Source organism: Coturnix japonica, chromosome 6, assembly GCF_054131305.1.
Source record: "Coturnix japonica strain WE chromosome 6, WE-NBRP24, whole genome shotgun sequence".
In the NCBI taxonomy this organism is placed as follows: Eukaryota; Metazoa; Chordata; class Aves; order Galliformes; family Phasianidae; genus Coturnix; species Coturnix japonica.
This window is the reverse complement of record NC_140668.1, coordinates 28,776,632-28,796,109: the sequence shown is the minus strand read 5'-3', so window position 1 is coordinate 28,796,109 and position 19,478 is coordinate 28,776,632. Positions and strand designations below refer to the sequence as shown.

The 19,478-nt window shown below is 36.3% G+C and overlaps 1 protein-coding gene across 2 annotated transcripts in view; it reads left to right on the top strand.

Annotated features, from left to right (window-relative positions):
* The window catches only part of LONP2 (lon peptidase 2, peroxisomal), a 38,902-nt gene that overhangs the window by 4,961 nt on the left and 14,463 nt on the right, over positions 1 to 19,478 (top strand). For both annotated transcript variants that reach the window (XM_085551043.1, XM_015873910.3), the window contains exons 3-10: positions 62 to 193; positions 922 to 1,044; positions 1,908 to 2,071; positions 2,788 to 2,882; positions 5,308 to 5,566; positions 11,388 to 11,529; positions 16,703 to 16,853; positions 17,816 to 17,942. In XM_085551043.1, coding sequence (XP_085407169.1) covers positions 71 to 193; positions 922 to 1,044; positions 1,908 to 2,071; positions 2,788 to 2,882; positions 5,308 to 5,566; positions 11,388 to 11,529; positions 16,703 to 16,853; positions 17,816 to 17,942 — 1,184 coding nt within the window. In that variant the 5' untranslated portion in view covers positions 62 to 70. The remainder of the gene's footprint in view (positions 1 to 61; positions 194 to 921; positions 1,045 to 1,907; positions 2,072 to 2,787; positions 2,883 to 5,307; positions 5,567 to 11,387; positions 11,530 to 16,702; positions 16,854 to 17,815; positions 17,943 to 19,478) is intronic.

The following is a 19,478-nucleotide window of genomic DNA, read 5'->3' as shown; positions in this document are numbered from 1 at the left end:
TTGCTTAAAAAAAAGAAACATCCAACAACTCTGAATATTGTTCACTGTGTGTTCCTTACAGTTGGTTGAGATGCTGGATATGTCTGTTCCTGCAGTTGCAAAGCTGAGACGTCTACTGGATAATCTGCCTAGGGAAGCTTTGCCAGATATACTGACTTCAATCATCCGTACATCCAACCAAGAGAAGCTTCAGGTATTGTGTCCTTAAACTGTTCTGAGGGTGAAGTATTTGATACTTTTCTATAGTTATGATCAGTTTTAGGGTAATTTTGTTAGGTGGTGCTAGTATTGTGCCAGAAAGTATTTCTGTTACAACCAAGGAGGAATACTTTTTAAACGGTTTTATGCTCTTGCTTCAAATATCTTTCTACGTACCTTTACATCAGAGTTCACTTAAAAGCTAAATGAATGTAGATAGTGTGAGAAACTGTTCATTTAACTGAATGAAATCCAAGCCTGGATTTCATAGAATGTTTTGGGTTGGAAGAGACCTTTAAGATCATCTAGTTCCAGTGTCCTTGCTATAGGCAGGGACACGTCCTATAGCCTAAACCACGTTGCCCAGAGTCCTGTCCTGCCTGGCTTTGAACTGGCACCACCAATGTAAGGGCAACCATGACTTCACTGGGCAATGTGTTCCAAAAATGTAACCAAAAGAAAAAGACAATTTAAAGAGGATAAAAAATTATATATTTTTTGGTATTTTGGAATTACTTTGTGGTTTTGCTGTCCAAACCTTGAAACTAGGTTTTGTATGCTGTATTCTTTTATTGATACCTCTTTTTTTTTCCCCAAATCCCAAATTCCCTTAATTGATAACTCTGATCAAAAGACTGTGATGACATCTCGTGTGTACCTCTTCTCTTCAGTGATGAACCATTAATGTGAATTTGTTGGCCTCTCATAACTCCTTGTTCTTAGATTCTAGATGCGGTTAGGCTGGAGGAAAGGTTCAAGATGACTATACCATTGCTTGTTAGACAAATTGAAGGACTGAAGCTTCTTCAGAAAACAAGAAAGCCAAAACAGGATGATGATAAAAGGGTATGGACCTTAAAATCTGGGACTCTAAAGCGTCACACATAAGTATAATAATGCACTTTTAAAAAGGCTAATGAAAGCATGTAACTGTAGTCTATGTAAGGTTTTAACTTGTGGCTGTAGTATTTAGCGCTCAGGCTGTGTCAGTGGAGAACACCCAGCTTGCAAATTCAGCTGTTGAGACATCTGAAAAAGAAAACTTTTTTTAAAGCTGTCTGGGCATCACTTATTTCATCTGAGCACTTTCTGATCTCAAATAAGTGCTCAGGTTCCATTAAAGAATCATTTGATAGCCTTAACTTGCATGATATATGCATGCTTATACAAGGTGTGCAATTTATTAATACCTTTAAAGGTGAATCACGGCTTTTGAAATATGGATAATTAATGTGTGTTGTGAAATGTAGCTTGCTTAACTGTGACAGGCTGCACTTTTGCTGCATCTAATTGTACATGTACAATTTAGCAAACAAGAAATAATTAAGAAAAAGAGTAAGAGAGATTACTTGCTTGTAAATATTTTGCTTATCCCACCTAATAAGATGGGCTGCAGTGCCAGCTTTTCAAAGTATCCGAATAACTTTTTCAATTCTTTTTTTGTTTTCAGTTACCTACTAGATTATGGTGGTTGACAAATGAACTTAGCAAATAAATACAGTAAAATAAGAACGGTAACTTTTTAAAGTAGTACCATTAATACTTTGTTTAACTATTTATTGGATTTAAAATGTTGGGTTTATTCTGCTAAGTAGTTTCTCCCAAATCCTTGCATGTTTTCCTCATGGTTTCCTTTCAAAGTCAAAGTACTCACCTTATTTAAAAAAAAACAAAAATTGTGGTGCTACTCTCTGTTACCTGTTCCACAGGTTGTAGCTATTCGTCCTAATAGAAGAATCAATCATATTCCAAGCACCACAGAAGATGAGGAGGAGGAGGAAGATCATGATGATGTTGTCATGCTTGAGAAAAAGATTAGAACTTCCAGTATGTCAGAACAAGCTTTTAAAGTTTGTCTTAAGGAAATAAAGAGGTAGGAGAATTGGAAATGGCAGTTTCTTTTCCTAATATATTTTTAGAATAAATCTTGCATTAACATTTTACTTAATGATATATTTGTACTGGTTGTGTTTTGGAAATAATTTTTAGAGGCTTATTAATGTGCTGCTATTTTGTTTCCAAATTTCCTCATCTTGGAACATCAGAGATGGTGACAACTAAGAAGCCATTCACATGTGACTTATGAATTAATACAGCTTTAAACTGCAAGCTGTAGATCTCTATGTTATGAAGTGAATACTTCAAAAGAAAAGGAGAGGGGACAAATAACACCACGGTTGTTAATAATTAATGACAAAAGTGATCTGCACATTGATTCTTTGTTCCTTTCTCTGTGAGTGTATAACTGGTATCAGTGATGATATGAACATTAACAACATCGCTGGTGATACTGTGTGTGTATATGCATATGTATATGTACTTATATAATTACGCTGTGGTGCATGCATTTTGAATGCAGTGTATGCTTTGGAAGATGGTATTTGTTTTTTTCTGTGAATATCATATGAATAAGCTATCATTATGCAAAGACAAATCTTGTAGTTGATGTATTAGTGAATTTTTTAGTATTACAGGTGTTGGGATATGAAAGGGTTTGCTAAATATCTTTTTCTTTTTTAGTGCAAAAGAATGTCTTAGTTTGCAGGTAGTTCCCCATTAGCCTTATGAATTCTATGCATGTACTTACAGATTGAAGAAGATGCCTCAGTCAATGCCAGAATATGCATTAACAAGAAATTATTTGGAACTTATGGTAGAACTGCCATGGAACAAGAGTACGAAAGGTAAATCCTTCTGTTACTGTTGACTGTCTCTTGCCCAGACATTTTAGGACAAGTAGCTATGATGTAAAGACAGAAGAATGTACTTAGATCTCTATTCCAAATTTTTTTTTCGTTGTCTCCTAGTAAAATGCTATTATTGCTACTCAAGTCTTGCAGTTTACCATGTTTAAATAAAGATCTGTATCCTGAATAGCCCACGTAACACAGTTGTATGCCCAAAAATGTGAGTTAAACAAGTAATATCTATAAAATGGCAGCATTATTACTTGCAATCTCTGCTATTGCATACTTTGTTATTCCAAAAATAGAAATGTGATTACATCACAGTGCAGTAGGCGTGTTTTCAAAGAGGTTGTATTATATTAAGCAAGTCTTTATGGGAGTTGTTTTGCTTTTTTTTTGCTAACTGCATTTCAGGTAGGATTAATTAAATCATATCGTATTACTATGGCAACACAGTGAAACAGTAATAAACAAATCTATACTGTGCTTCTCAGAATGGTGGTTTTTAGATTTTTCTTACTAGAGTGAAACACTGGAATTGTTTTCCCCTTAAATTTTTTTATTAGTCTCAAGCAGGCTAATAATAATAACACTAATAATCAAACTGATTATTTTCTTGTTTCCATGTCTCACTGTGATCACATTCATGGCATATTCAGCAGTAGTGATTGAGATGTCTCTGCTTCAGAGACTGTACTGGATGATGGTATTTAATAGTTGTATTTGTGATCTGTTTTTGGAAAAATTGAATCTGGAGTTGTCACCCTGGAAAGCTGCTTAGGGGAGGTTTTTTCACATCAAATAACGGTATTGTTCTGTTAAAAAAGAGAAAAAAAAAAAACCACAAAGAAAACTGCTGCTAATTACATCTCTTACATCAAACAAAAAAACTTTTTACATTTCTGTAGCTTAAATGTTCCTGAAGAAGGTTCTGGTATGTCTCATGTTGATCAAGTTTGTTAAAGATCAAGAGGATGAAAAAGCAAAGTTGTTAATTTTCATAGTTAAAACTTCGGGTAAACAGAAAAAAAAAAAAAAAAAAAAAAAGCATCCTCTCAACCTTTTACCATTGATTCCAAATCTTTGAACAGAAATTGATATTGCTTGTATAGGAATAGGGTGCAGAAATGGAGATCAAGGAAAGTGTAGACCAGCACAAGTAGATTCGTTGGGCAGAAATACTTCCCAGAAGTGTTCTGAAGAGTGAAGGTTTGGATGGCATTTACAACAATCTACTTTTTAAAGAATGTGCACACCAGCAGTAGCATGTCTGTCTTTTGCCTTCTTAGTACACATGGTGACAAATGTTGACCTTGAATTAGAGCTTAGCATGTCCACAAATCTACTTACAAATATTTTCTTTAATGACTGAATGGTAAAAAGATCTGCCTATGTTTGTCAGTATCAGTTAAAAAGCCGCAGAGTGGGTGAAGTGTTTGTTGACTCTTGTATCCTCTTGAACGAATTTGCCCTTCAGTCTTGCAGAACTACTCAGATGAGTGATGCTTTGGACTTCATGGGTAAAGAGAATAAAAACAAATGTAAATGGAAAATACAATTAAAAAGACCTGGGAAGTTAGTATCATTAATTACTTTTTTATTCAGTTGTTCATTATAAAGAATTACATGGTAGAATATGGGACTGTAGTAATAGCTGTCTGTGAGTGAAACACACACAGTTATTGGGATGAGGGGTTTGCATCTGCAGTGCATAGAAGCTGACAGGTAGGTTTCCACAGAGTTGATGGGCTTCATTTCATTCTGTTTTCCCGTTTATGTTATAGAGCAGAGACAGCTGCTTTGTGCCAGAAATTCCTGCTCTGTCTAAAGCAGTAGTTAAACTCCTTTTATTATGCGTGTCAATTTATCTCAAATTATGGCAACTGTAAAAACTAAACTTTTCCAGTCCTAGTATCACATGGGTGTTTTGCACAGTGCAGTCACTTGTAGTATTTAGCTAGCAATGCCTGCCATTCAAGCCTTATGAGATAATAACAGACTGTAACGTAAATGGACAATGAAGATATAGGATTGAATTTACCTTTTGATAAGACTTTACGTTTTCAGATGCCATCTGTGAGATGATGGATTCTGACAAATGTGCATGTTGTTCAGTTGCTGTTTCAGGACAGATATTAATTTGAACCAGATTTTAAATCTGTGTCACAGTGAGAGAGTGTTTCATTTTTTGTTGTTAATTCTCTTATCCATAGAGCGATCTCTTTAGCTTGTGTTTATTTCTTAAAGAAATAAAGCTTATAATTATTTTAGCAAAATGTTGTGTGCAATGTAAATGTGAGTGCTGGGTGAATTACACTGATAAACGTGTATGAAAATGTGGTTATTACTATTGCACAGTAGAATTGTTTCCATTGCTAAAGGTAAATGTGCTGATACTCTTTCTGTTGTTAACGATTGATAGATCGCCTTGAAATTCGTGCAGCTCGAATTCTTCTGGATAACGATCATTACGCTATGGAGAAGTTGAAGAAAAGAGTTTTGGAGTACTTAGCTGTCAGGCAGCTTAAAAACAACCTCAAGGGACCCATTCTTTGTTTTGTGGGACCCCCAGGAGTTGGCAAAACCAGTGTTGGGAGATCGATTGCAAAGACTTTGGGACGAGAATTCCACAGAATTGCTTTAGGAGGTGTCTGTGATCAATCTGATATCCGAGGCCATAGGTATGTATTTCCTTTTTTATTACAAGTAGTTTATTATTTTATTACAGAACATACTGATTCTTTTCATTGTTCTTGAGAGTGGACATTCACTGTTGAGGTTTGTTCTTTATTCTTTTCTGCTCCTGCTTTTTTATTCTAAGTGGAGAATGGAATAATCATACCTGGCTCTAGAACTGTGGCAAGATCCAAGACACGTGGACTTCATATGCTTGGGATCAAAACTGCCTTTATATTTCTAAATCATTTCATCTTCAGGTTTTTTTGGCACTGTGATTGAGATTTTTCAAGCTGTAGGAGGAGTGCAAAGATTCAGTTAAATGAAGTAGCGTATGACTAACAACACATTATTTCATAACCATGTTTGTTACTAGAACCAGAGTAAAAACTGAGAGCGATCCTTATAAGTTGCTGGAGAATAGCAACTGAGTTACTAAGAATATTTCAGCCATGTTAGTATACTGTTTTTCCATTTCAAAAGGATGTTTGTACAGGGACACTTATGGTAGAAGAGTCCAATGCCCTTTCCTTGGGACTTATTTTTTTTATTTGTATCTCTTTACACATCTGCTTCTCAGACTTGTAAACGAATTGTTTAAATTAGCCAGTTTCCCATACCCTGCTGGAAGAATAATGAGTAGATAACATAGGTAAGTAGCAACTAAACAGGAGTGCAGTGATTTTGGTTCCATTAAGTAAGTCTAATGATCTGTAAAACCATGTGATTTCTCCATACAACAGCTGGTACATTACTGCACATTAAAGCTATTAGTTCTTTGATACTCTGTAAACAGTTACTTTTGCCCAGTGGCTGTGCTACTGGCATCAATTATCAGAATGTGCTGTCAGTGTTGTTCCAGTTGCAAATTACTCCTTTTTATTTTCACAACATAAAATGCACCTTGGAATTTTTACCACTTCACTATTAATTTTAATGAAATCTTAAATGCCCAACAAAAATTCATTTTGTGGTATCAGACATAGCATTGTGTAAGCTAGTTCAGTGTGTGAATATATTAGAGTACTGCAAATTCACAGTCCCTACTAACAGGAATGTAGAAGACATAGTGGGAAACATACTCAAATGCTTGTGCATGTACTTCTGGCTATCCAGAGTTTAATATACTATTGATGTACTATTGATCACTTTTTAGACCAGAATGTGGGAGAAGAAACATTGAAATAGCACTGTTGTACTTGACACACTGAACTACACCTGGAGTTTGTGGCATGAATGATCATTTGTGAGGTTTTCTTAGGGTAGGTTTGATCAACATATCCAGAAGCCACTGGGAGTTAAAAACTGAGTAAGGTTGTACGTATGTTTGATTAAATTGATCAGTTTTATGTGTATGCTTTCTGTGTGGTTTATTGTTTTGTAAACCTTTATAATAGCTGGACTTTTTGCCCATTTACTTAGACATTAATGGAAAAAAAAAGCAGAATTGCCCTTCTTCACAGGGTTTTATTCCTTGTAATTCATAAACTGCCACTGTTTACGAAGTCAGAATTCTGATGTTTCAAATTATTTAATGTATGAATCGATGAATCGTAAGAACATGCATAATGCAGCTACTACAAGTTGCTGTTTGATATTGAATCCACTAGGGGTTGTTGAATACTAAGCGTTTACAGACATTAAGGAACTTCTTCCAGGGCTGAGTAAAACTTGAGCCTTTCTAAAGGAGAGACCAGTGTATACAGAGCAGACATTATGGAAAGAAAGTAGAACTGTCATCAGCTGTTACTTAATAGCCAGTAATTTCTTAGCTTTGTTTTTTGTTTTTTTTTGTTTTTTTTTGGTTTTTTTTTTTGTTGTTGTTTGTATTTTTTGTTTGCTTGTTTTTTGTTTGTTTTTTGTTGTTGTTTGTATTTTTGTTTGTTTGTTTTTTGTTTGTTTTTTGGGTTTTTTTTTTTTGCTTTGTATTTTTGTTTGCTTCTGTCATGGGGAGCTGCGGTCATGTGATAATGACTTTAAGAAGGTAGAAATTCAGGTGATTCTGGCTGCTGTTGTAGAATTTTTGCATGTTAGAAATTAATTTTTATTAATAAGATAAATACTTAAAATTAGATTTGACCAGATGGACAAATTACCATCTAGCATTAATAGGAGTTCCAGGTGGTTCCTCTTTAGCCATGTAGCAGAAGACAGACTTTGTGGTGGTTGGTACTGGTCCCTTGTAACCAACTGCTTTTGAATGTTTCATGTTAAGTAAAATCGAGCAGTTGAAGACAGATTTTTTTTTTTTCTGTGTTTCTGTTTCTGTTGTTTTCATGAATAGATCCTCCAGGTTAATCCTGGTCTAGTGAATCGATGTTATGCTTCTGGTGGCAATCATGGAAGGGAATTACAGAAGCAGTCTGAAAGTCAAGAAGACATGTGCTCTTCTTCTCAGAGTGCGACTTTTAAGTGGGCTTATTTTCTAAATATTGTATCTTAGGATCCCTCCTTTTTCTACTTAAAGCTCCTTTTTAGGCTTTAAGGCTTAAGTTAAGCATTCTATTCATGTTGCAGAAAAATGATAGTGTATGCATCTACTAATGTACCAGACATTTACAAAGCATACCAAATGTACTAAAGCATTGGAAAAGAAATTGTGGATGATTTTCACTTGCGAGCAGATATTACCTGAAATAGCATTCATTTCGTTGTAACTTGCAGGTGAAAGGAGCACACTGATAGATTTAGCAAGCAAAACAAAGTATCTTGTGTTGCAGCATGGAGGGCAGTGATGTTTCAGTCCCTGTGCTGCTCTGGGAGAGATGTAGCTTGGGCAGTCTGCAGGCATCCTGCTTTTCCATTTAAGTGTGCATCGTGTGGCTGCAGCTGGGGTTTCCGTGGGTCATTTTTGACTGGGTAAAGATATTACTGGTCTGCATTCTTAAAATGAAGTCATCATCTTGGTACAAAAACAGAACTGCTGTATCAGACGTGCATTTAGCACTCATCTGTACCCTGTGTGAATGCTTGCTGTTCCATTTACTGATAACTTGTATTTATAAAAGCAAAAGAAGATGCTCTGAAATAGTTGTTTTTAGCCAAAAATTTCCCCAAGTTTAAGATTTCCCCAGTACTGGTATTTGTTTTGTGCAAGAACTGTGTGATCTTCTCTACTGCATGTGAGCAGGTTTCTATTTTTGAAAAGGAAAGATGTCACTGCACTATTTATAGTGGTGCTGGTGAGATTTTTTTTTTCCCTTCTCTCACCTCTGTGTGAGGCTTTTACGTATATTTTTTAATATTTTTTATACTTATCAGCACTTTTCAGTTTCTAGAAGTTTGGATAGTTTACTTCTGGTTTTGTCCTGTGCTGAGTATTTGCTCAGGTGCATCTGTGCATGAAAAGGTGTGCTTGCACAGGCCTTGTTGTGCTAGAAAGAAAGCAAACCAGGATTTTACCTGTGCAAAGTAACTTTGTTCCAGGACTGCAGAGTATAGATACACATGTACAGTAAGTGCACCTTTGTCCTTGCAAAAAAACCCCACAAAACAAACCCCAACCTGCTGCAAGTAAGTTCATAAATAGTTTCTTTGGTGGTGTTAACTTCTATCTTTTCCTAATTTTGTGATTTGAAAACCACTGTAATTTTAAACAACTTAGAACTTTTTTGTCTTTAGAAAAATGTGAAGAAATTATCATGTTTTTACCAGTAATACTAGTACTGCTTTAGGGGTTCTGATTCATAAACATTCCTGGTTTACTCTGGGAGAGCTGTTAATTTCCCATCTGCCTTTCCTATGATATGTACCTCCCAATTACAGCCTGGGTGTTTTTAAGGGGTGACTTTTCACTGATCTAAAAATAAGTAGAAAGTTTACTGAACTACAGACCTTATCTGGGATGATCTGTGAAGGTGTTTTTTGTTGCTGCGTAGGAGAGTGCCAGCAAGATTGTCCACAACTTCCTGTCTCAAATGGAAAGCAGCTGATTTCTCTTTGTAGGCTGTATGCAGGGAGGGAAACTGTGTGTCAAAATAATGAGCAAAGCCACATTTGTATCAAAATGCTAAGATTAGAATGCTGTTTTTCTTCCTTTTAGCAGTAGCTAAAAGAATGGAAGTAATGACTAAGCATCCTTATAGGCAGAGGCTGCTGTTCACAAACAGCAGTGTTCACTTTCACAAGTTACGATGCAAAGGTTATTGTCCAGACAGATAAATGGCCATATCTGCTTGTAATTTTAATATATTAATAGTGGTTTCATACATAAGTTTCTGCGGAGTCTGTCTTACAGAGGACTCTTGAGTTGCGTTCCATAATAACCAGATAGGAATAAAAACGGGTTTAACTAGGTTTGTGATTTCAATGTAAAATACTAGGTTATGGTTTGTTGTCACTCTACAACTGACATTAGCATTCTTTATTCACCCTGGAGATCTTGGGTCTGATAATAGCATCTAATAGATCCATCTCTAATAAATGAGCATGTGTTGAAGACTTAGACTGTTACACATGGGAGGAGTAAATTGATACCTAGGCATTTTTAATCCTAAAATTCATATGCCCAAACATATAAAATTACTTATTAGTGTATTAAGCACCTTGTGTAAAAACAGAAAATAGCTGCAATGATTAGTTTCATTGAACTACTAAATGATTCACTTCTGTGAACTTCAACTCTGTTTCAGTCTCATAATTTTTTATAGCATTTTATAGGATCTTTCCATGCTTTTGGCAATGTTGACTGTATGCAGATGGAGATTGAAGTGACATGCTATTATAATAGCTCCCCTGTGCAGATTCTGTGTTGGTAATCAATGTGATGTAGCATACTTCTCAGTGGATAGGAGTGTACTCACTCACTGCAGAATGAGGCTTTGAACAAAGGCAGTGAGGAGACAAAGTAGTGCTGGTTGCTCCAGTCTCTAGCAGCTGTCTCATGAAGGTGGCAATAGGCAAGCTGAAATTCTATTGCATTTCTGGCTGCTTAAAAGATGTCACCAACCTTTAGCTTTGCTTGGATCCACAATTAAATACAGTAACTTCATTTTTTTCCCCCCCATCATTTGCTAAATATTACCTGGCTCCGACATTGTTTGCTGTTTGCTGTGTGTTTGGAGGCTGATTTGGCTTTTTTTGGTGTTTTTTTTTTTTTTCTTATCAATTATTTTTTAAAAATATATTTAAGAACTTTTAAAGTATGTTTTGAAATTACTCCCATGGTATTTATTTCATCCTTTTAAACATCATCCTTTTTGTTTTGGACCATATGAAAGCAGAACCTACAGTAAAGCCAGCCTGTTCTGCGGATGTGCTTTGGGAGGATCATGAGATAGGTGCTTGTAGTTCAGCACTAAATGTAATTCAGCACTTTATGCATCTCTTTCTTCTGAGTGACCAGCATTTTATATTCTTAATTACTGTATTTTGTTTAGTTGGGCTCAGGCAGAAGAGGCTGTGATAAATGCAGCAAAGAATGTCTCTGTATGGATATAAAATGGAATTGCTGTTTGTATCGATGAAATTCTCAAATCTGCTTCTGCTGGTTCATACAACACAAAGATGCTTGTACTGGTTCATGTGAAATGCCTGTAAGCCATTAAGTTTTCCATATACTCAGATGCATATGTAGTTTGTCTTCCCAGACCAACTAGTGCACCATGAAACTTGAGCTTAAACCTGCTAATATAATTGCTTGTCTTAGTTTAGATGCATATTCCATATTTTTTATCTGCTAGTTCTAGAAAGTTGTTCAAAAGAGGAAGAGTAGTGAGAAGATTGCATATTCATGTATTTTCTCATGAGAGGTTGTCTTTTGAATGTTTCTATATTTTTTCATGCATCTGACCCATGTTTTCTCCATCATATATTTTTTGTTCACAGGCGCACCTATGTTGGCAGCATGCCTGGCAGAATAATCAATGGACTGAAGACTGTTGGGGTTAATAATCCAGTGTTCCTTTTAGATGAGGTTGATAAACTGGGGAAGAGCTTGCAGGGAGATCCTGCAGCAGCCTTACTAGAGGTAAGAGATATCAAATTAGTAGCATTTTTTGATTTGTAACTAAAAAGAATTAAAATACTGTGTACTGTATACGGAAGATCATTCACATCCTACTGTCCTAGCGCTGCTGAAGAGGAAAGGTGGCATGAGAATGGTAGTGGTGTAGCAAGAGTCAGCTAAACTGAAACACTTCAGGCTTTCCAGAGTAGACATAGCACTAGTGCACTTAATAATGTTGCTGTTGTGTACATTTAAAATTTCATTGTACTGATTTATTGTTTGCAGTATCTAAAACCTTTATGTATTCTCCTTAACTATAGAGGCTACCATCCCACCACTGAAAGACTTGAACTGCGTTTGTGGTTGTTCTTTACCTGTATCAGTCAAAATTGATGGATTAGTAAAATACGTATCTAAATTCTTAGGGCTTATTTTGGCTGAAATGATTTTGGGAGTAGTCCTGGAAGGGTTTCAGTTTCCAGTAGCTGGGAGGTTGTGGGAGAGGATGAAAGTAAATAGTTCTAGTGATACTTGCACACAATGACATTTTAATGCCTCTTTTACTGATAATGCTTAATATAGAGCTTTGAGGATGGAAAATGCTGCTTGCAGTTATGTTTAGGTGTCACGTGCTCATCTGTGTGCTATATGGCTTTGGTTTTCTTCCTGCTGGATAGGATAAAATTACCATTTTGGCAAAGCCAGGTGGTTCTTTTAAATTCACTGTTTGAATGGGTTAGGTTTGAGAGCTCCATTTTTGTCTTGGCATGTTAACATGAACTAGCAATGCTAGTAAATAATGTGGCTTCACTTTTTTAGCTTTTAAAAATAACAGCTATGGTTCTTTACCTGTGTATTTCTCAGGTGCGTGGTATATGTTCCTAGAGTGTGAAGAAAATAAGCAAGGGAGTCTAATCAATATTTAAATGAATTTTCTTTGTATTTTTCTCTTAAAAGACTTTATGTAATCTTCGCTGTTAATGATAATGAAATCCATTTCTGCATTTGCTGGTATTTCTTTTGTTATTTCTCCTATAGATGTTAAACTGAACTGACCTTGCTCTGGTCACCACATGGATAAAATTATATCTGAAAGTCAAATTCCTTTAGCTTGCTGGATGTGGTTTGCTAGGCAGTCAGTCACTACTGAAGCAAAGATTTGGTGTTTCCTGCAGAAAAATGTGTTTTTGAAAGTGTTTTGGTTACAAATCTTGAACCTGAATATGAACATTCATCTGTTAACATTGTCAGTTCTGTTCAAGCTTTGTGTTGCATTTTAAATTTGTTTTTCGTTCTCTGTCCTTCTGCAGATAAATGATCATTTCTGTCCTTTTTTTTTGTCCTGTCAAACACGTGAAAGCAAATTAAATGAATTTAGTTTTGAATTATTTGTATTTTAATTTTTGATGTGTTTGTTTTGTTGCTGTTTTGTGGCTGTTTCCTTGTTTTTTGTTTTAACTGCTGTGGGAGTGCACTGTTTTCAACACTTTAAAGCCTTATTCTTAGTGGTACACAACTCATCTTCAGCTGTGAATTATCCTAGCTGAGGCTCGCTTCCAGCCGTCTGCTTGGGCTGCAGTTTTTATGTAGGTTATTGCTAATGGACCAAAGGTTGCATGTGGAGAAGTAATTGCTCTATTAGCCATGTCTGAGCTGCTCCCATGTGAGATCTGTATATCCCTCTGCTGCTGTCTAAACGTCCTGAAACAGGTGCTTACCTCTAAAAATGGAGAACTCATGCTTGAACATAACAGCTTAATTTTCGTCTGCTTTTGGTCATTTACATTGTTGAAAAGTGTGTCTTGAATGCACACAGATAACTGTTATGTAGGAAAACTATCAATAGTAAGAGATCATCTAGATGACACTCTTATTTTTTTAGATTTCTGTTTCTTGTTTCTAAGTGCTGTCATTACATGTAAGTGGTATGTCCTTTCTTCCTTATTGTGCTGGTGTGTTTGACACTGTCTACAACAGGGCATAGTCAGGAGGAAAACTATCGTACTTTGAGCTTGGAAGCAAAGCTCAGTGTTCCATAATTGCTGAATGTGTGTTAAGGTGCTGCTGCAGAGTCGTTGCTTGAGCAAAGCAGAATGTCGTCTTATCCCTGGTTACTGTTCATCAACAAGGGAGTGCTTTAGTCTAAATTTAGGTGACCTCAGTTTAAAACAGGAGAAAATAGAAATGGATTCAAGTACTTGATAGTGAGTATTTGTATGCAGGAAATTAGACCAGGAACGTAGCCAGGCAATTAAATGTTCATGGAACTTCTGGATTTTGGGGTAATGAAATGCTGATATAGAGAAGCCTTTGTACATATGTGAGCTGTCAACCATAAATTAATCAAGATGTTTTGTTCACTGAATGCTCTTTTTGTACTTAATATTTTTCTATTAGTTGAGTATCTGAAAACTTTTGAACTTGAACTTTGGCACAGATACCTAACTAAAGAACAGTCCTGTTTGGTTTGGAAAATCTGTTCTAAATGTGTGGGTATGGTCCTGTTTTATGTCTTTCTTTAAGAAGTGAGTATTGTAGGATAGAATTATTGGTCTGTAGAAACCAAAGCTCATATATGAAATACCTGATAATTCACATACATTCAGCTTGCTTTACCTTTATCAGCTAGCAATGTTTGTACATGAGTAGAATAGCATCACTATTTTATATATAGTATAACGTTCTAGTTAGCAGTCTAGCAGTTAGTAGAAGCTGTAAGAATTTCTTATTACAGACTACCAGGAGAAAGAGGTAAATGTGAATGTAACACTTTATGTAACAAAAAAACCCCACCCAACTGCTTGAATTAATAGACAGGAATTTTGTGGAAATACTGTCTTGCCAGTGTAAAATGAAATAGGTAAATTAGATTAGGATTTGCTGTTGAAATCAGCTTTGAAAAATGTTTAAGAGTACGCTTTGAATGGAAGACTAATGTTTGGTATGGATCAGCTGTCTTTAAAGAAAGTTGTAGATGCTCTGCTTGGATGCATTGTATGTGATTGTGTCCACCTTGCGATTTAGGACTAAATTTTAGGATCAGTGGAGGTAAGAGGCAACTTCCTAAGCTCTATTAACTCAACTGATGGAATCATTCATCAGTGCACTTGACTAGTCAGGAAACTTCATGGCCATTCATTCATCTGAAATCTTTGTAGTGTTTCAAAATGAAATCAAAAATTGTTCTACTTAAAAGAAGTTCTGCTTTATTTTCAGTACACTGGGGGCGGGGGGGAAGGAAAAGAATATTCAGAATTGCTTTTATGCTCCCTGGCTGCGAAGTGCTCAAATTCAGGATTTTTTTTACAATTAACAGCACTGTTCTTGGCTGTGATTCAAGTTACTAAGACAGGTGCATTCATTTTGGTATCGGCAGATGCATTATTTTGACAGCAGTGTGCTAATTCTCTGGAGATGCTAAGGTCCTATTATTTGTAACATGAGAATTATTCATGTCAGTGTAACACTGATAATTCAGTATGGCAGGAAAAGCCTGGTAATGCTTTAAGAGGGGATGGAAACAGGTTGGTACATAAATAGTAGTGAAGAACAATTTCTGGTTGCATGAGTAAAATTGCAGTGAATGGGAAACAGTCAGTGTGGATTTATACCTGGGCAAATAACTCCTGACTGACTAGATAGCTGTTTATGATGGAGAGATTACTGAATGTGTGGACAGAGGGAGAACAGTGACTGTCACTTACCTTGACATTAGCAAGACTTCCAGCAGTTTTGCCCACAACATCCTTCTATGTGAACTGTAATGTTACAGTGTGTTTGGGTGACAACTGATTGCATGCATGATTAGGCTCAGACCACAGTGATCAATGGGTCCTAATCTGTCAGCATGCCTGTAATATACTGAGTGCCAGAATACCACAGGCTGTACAGGAAACAGTCCTGTTGCTGCTATTATCGGTAACCTCAAGGAGATGAGGACATGTACTTGCATCACATTAGCAGATGATGCCAAATTAAGGAGGATCGGTCGATAGGTTTGAGGGTAGGGCTGCCATCCAGAGGCACCTAGGCAGGCTCGAAGCATGGGCCAGCAGGAACCTGAAGAATTCAGCAAGGACAAGTGCAAAGCCCTGAGCTTGGAGAGGAGCAACTTTGTGCAAGGATGCAAGCTAAGGACTAGCTGGCTGTGGGCAGCTCTGTTGAAAAGGAGCTGCAGTCCTTGTTAAAACCACAGCAGATGTGAGCCAACAGTGTACTCCAGCAGTCGGGATGGCAAACAGCATCAAGAGTTGTGTTAACAGGAACATAGCCCATAAATCAAGGGATGTGATTATCCCCTTTGCTTGGCAGTCGTTAGGCTGCATCTAGAATAGTGCGCCACAGTTGAGGTTTCTCAGAGCAAACAAGATAGCAAGAGAATATGTGGAAGATTAATTTGGGAGCTTGTTGTTAATACCCTAAATTGTATCAGTTGTAAATAATATTAGTATAAGATGATCCTTTGAAAATTAAATAGGAAGAAAACACTTTGCATTGAGAATACTTACTAAGGTATATATGCAGTCAAATTTCTCTTTACCTCTGTGTGAATTGGCTAGAAATGTTTGTCTCTGCCAGCATGAACTAAATGTGTTAGTGTATTCCTGTTTTGTGACCTAGCGAGAACAGAAATTGATAATTTCATGTGTGGAGGAAAACAGTGGAGAGAGTTTTATTTTGTCCATTCGGTGAAGAAAAGCAAGCTTTTTCCTTTTTCTTAAAATGATTGTGCTATTCGTGTAAGTATACTAATAATGAAAGGAATTGTTACCAACAGTATACAGCACAAAGATAGGTTGAATGTAGATAGGTTAATGTAGATTAAAGTTGCTCACAGTGACCTCAATCTCATAAAGAGGGGTCCTTCACAGGACCTCTTCAGCCTATGGAATCAGTTGCCTGTTAGGCTGTCTGCAATGGTTGGAGTTATTGCTGGTATTGTGTATTAGAAAGCTTGCGAAGTAGGTAAGAAATTTTAAAAAAATAAAGATAAAATTTAATTTTAAAAAGCTGTTTGATATGTGATATGAAATCTAGTTCACAGTAATCTGAGTTTGGCAGGGTATTGCAAAGCTTCAGTAATATTCATAGTGTATTTTGTAAATGTAAAGTGAAGTTGACACATCCGAGTAGGGTATTAACAAAATGCTTCAAAGTGAACAACTGCATTAATTTTATGTTAACTCTTGTTAAGGTCTTGGATCCGGAGCAAAACCACAGTTTCACCGATCACTACTTAAATGTAGCCTTTGATCTGTCCCAAGTCCTTTTTATAGCTACAGCCAATACTACAGCAACTATCCCACCTGCTCTGCTTGACAGGATGGAAGTCATTCAGGTTCCAGGTAATGTTGAAGTGTTGTTGTTAAAATGGCTATTTCAAGCTCTTAAACAATGTTTTACTTGAAATAAAAAGCATTTTTTTCAGCTTCCTAGGAAGCTAGACTGATAGCCAAAGTCATCAAAAGAGACTATTTGCAGTGCTTCCTTTACAGTCTCTGTCACTTAGTGATAGCATGAGTAGACAACTTACTGAACTACACTGTTTTCTGGAATTACATTTTCTAATTGGGGGGAAGTAATGTAGTAAACTAAGGACTGGATCTTCAGAGAAATACAGGAGGTACAAGTTTGTGGCCTTACCTTCACAGCCTAAGCTGGCAGCCTGCCTTCTACATACAGTAGCTTGTTTTGTTTCTTTAACACTCATCAAGTTGTGGGAAAACTGGATTCCACTTTTTGTGCCAAAGACTGTTTATCCTGTTATAGTAAATAATGATTTGATAATATACTGCAGCTATCCCTTTCCTTCTCTAGTGACTGCCCTAGTGATTAAGATAGAACTATCCAGGGTGGCTATCACCATGCAAAGCATCAAAACAACTTTTAGGATCAGTGAAACTGTGACTAGTGCTGTCTTTTTTTTTATGTATGCATACATAAGATGCCCAGTTTTCTAGACATACACAGAATATGTTTAGTGATTGCCCTATCACATTAAGGTCTGTTTAGAGATGTAAAGAACTTGTGCATCCTGGTGCCATGTACCTGAACTGAGAATTTCTTTAATAGGAGGAGTTATTTCTTGGTATGTGTGCCCAGCAGTTTAATAACCTAGAATTTAACTACTGTAAATGTAAATGAGAATGTTTTTGTGATTCTTCTGAAGCCTTACTTTAGGGCCCCGTGTCATTGTTGTTTTTAAGGTGATTATCCTTTAAATTCAGTCAGGTATGAAGTTCTAAGAAGTTTGATATTATAGTCTATACACAAACAGTTTAGTAAAAATATTCTTTTCCTTTTGAAGGATATACACAAGAAGAAAAAATTGAAATTGCTCACAGACACTTGATTCCTAAACAGCTTGAACAACATGGTCTTACTCCACAGCAGATACAGATTCCACAAGTAACCACTTTAGACATAATTACAAGGTAAATCTGCTATTCGTTGCTTTAAGTTTTCAGTAACTTTTTTTTTCAGGTAACTAGCAAATTTTGAAGTGATGATACAAAGCATTTCATAAGAGTGGTGTCATTAACAGGTTTGGAATCCCAACAAATAGTAATTTTTGGAATTGCTCTTTCTGTGTTTGGTTCTGCTTCCAAACTGAACCTTTCTTCCACTTCCTTCCTTTGTTTTTGGTTCTCAGAGCATGGCTCCCAATCAGCTGTGTTGGCACAATTGATGAGGCAGTATAAATAGATAGAAACACTTGATGTTAATATTACTGCAGTGTTCAGTATGTGCTTCCGCAGCTTTGGCAACAGACAACCTTTTTTTTTTAAATTTTTTTTTTAAATGAAGTTTTATGTTTATCATCATAGAAAAAAAGGAATCATCAGTTTCTTTCTTCTGATTGACGGACCACATTTGTCTAAAATAGGAATTAGTTAAAAATCAAAAATGCATTTTTGAAATAGCTTGTATTAATTAGAACTACTGTGCTCACTGAACACATTAATCAGAATGTTTTTTTGAACTTGAAACTGACTTGGTTACAATGGAATAAGTGTGTTGGTAATGAATGAAGTATTTTACGACTCGGAACAAGGTTTTGGCATTTAGTGAGTGCTTTTGCCTGGCATTTCTTTTTAATTCATAGATTCCAAGAAAATATTCTCTTTTGGTCAATTTATGTAATTTCAATGATCTGTATTTTGAATTTAAAAATGGGTAGGTCTCTGAAAATAATGCCTTCTGTTTTTTTTTCCATGGAAACTACAACTGATACAAAGAGCACAATAACATTGTTTGATGGAACAAATTCTCATCTACAGAACTCTGCTTTTGACATAATCACACAATGTCTGTTTGGCAGCATCTGAACAAGGGCCTGCATGCCATGCTTATAACAATCTGTATCAGTGGATGTGACCTGCTGTTGTCATTGCTGAAATGTGCCACGCCCCACCGAGCTGTGCCCACATGCGCTGTTTGGGCTCCATAAACGTTCAGCAATTATCTGTGAATGTCAGTGGTTGCTGTTTTTTCTGCATGGAGGAATTTAATGATACACCTTGGTTTCATCCACACTTCCATGTAAGATGCAGTTTTGTCAGACTGGCCCTCTGCTGCGCAGCAACAAAATGTGACAGAATATTGGTGGAAAGGTTGAACCTCTGCTGCCATACCAACACCATCTGCATCTGACATCATGAACCAACATAATAAAATAGAAGGCATTATTTTTGTAGCAGCCATTGTAATATTCCCTTGCACTGTTTATGCATTCGAGAAGAGCTCATTGTTCTTGGAGCACTGTATAGCATTTCATGAAGGTTTGACTCCAAGTGTTGCTTACGTTTCCTTCCCATTCGGTAGCTTGTCTTTCTTAATTTTATCAACAAACGACTATTTTTGGTACTTGTATATAGCAGACCAAGATCTTACTGCCTTGTGTGTTACATTTGAATGTATTTTTTAAGAAGAAAATGTGTTTAAATTAAAAGGAAATGTTGCTTATAACC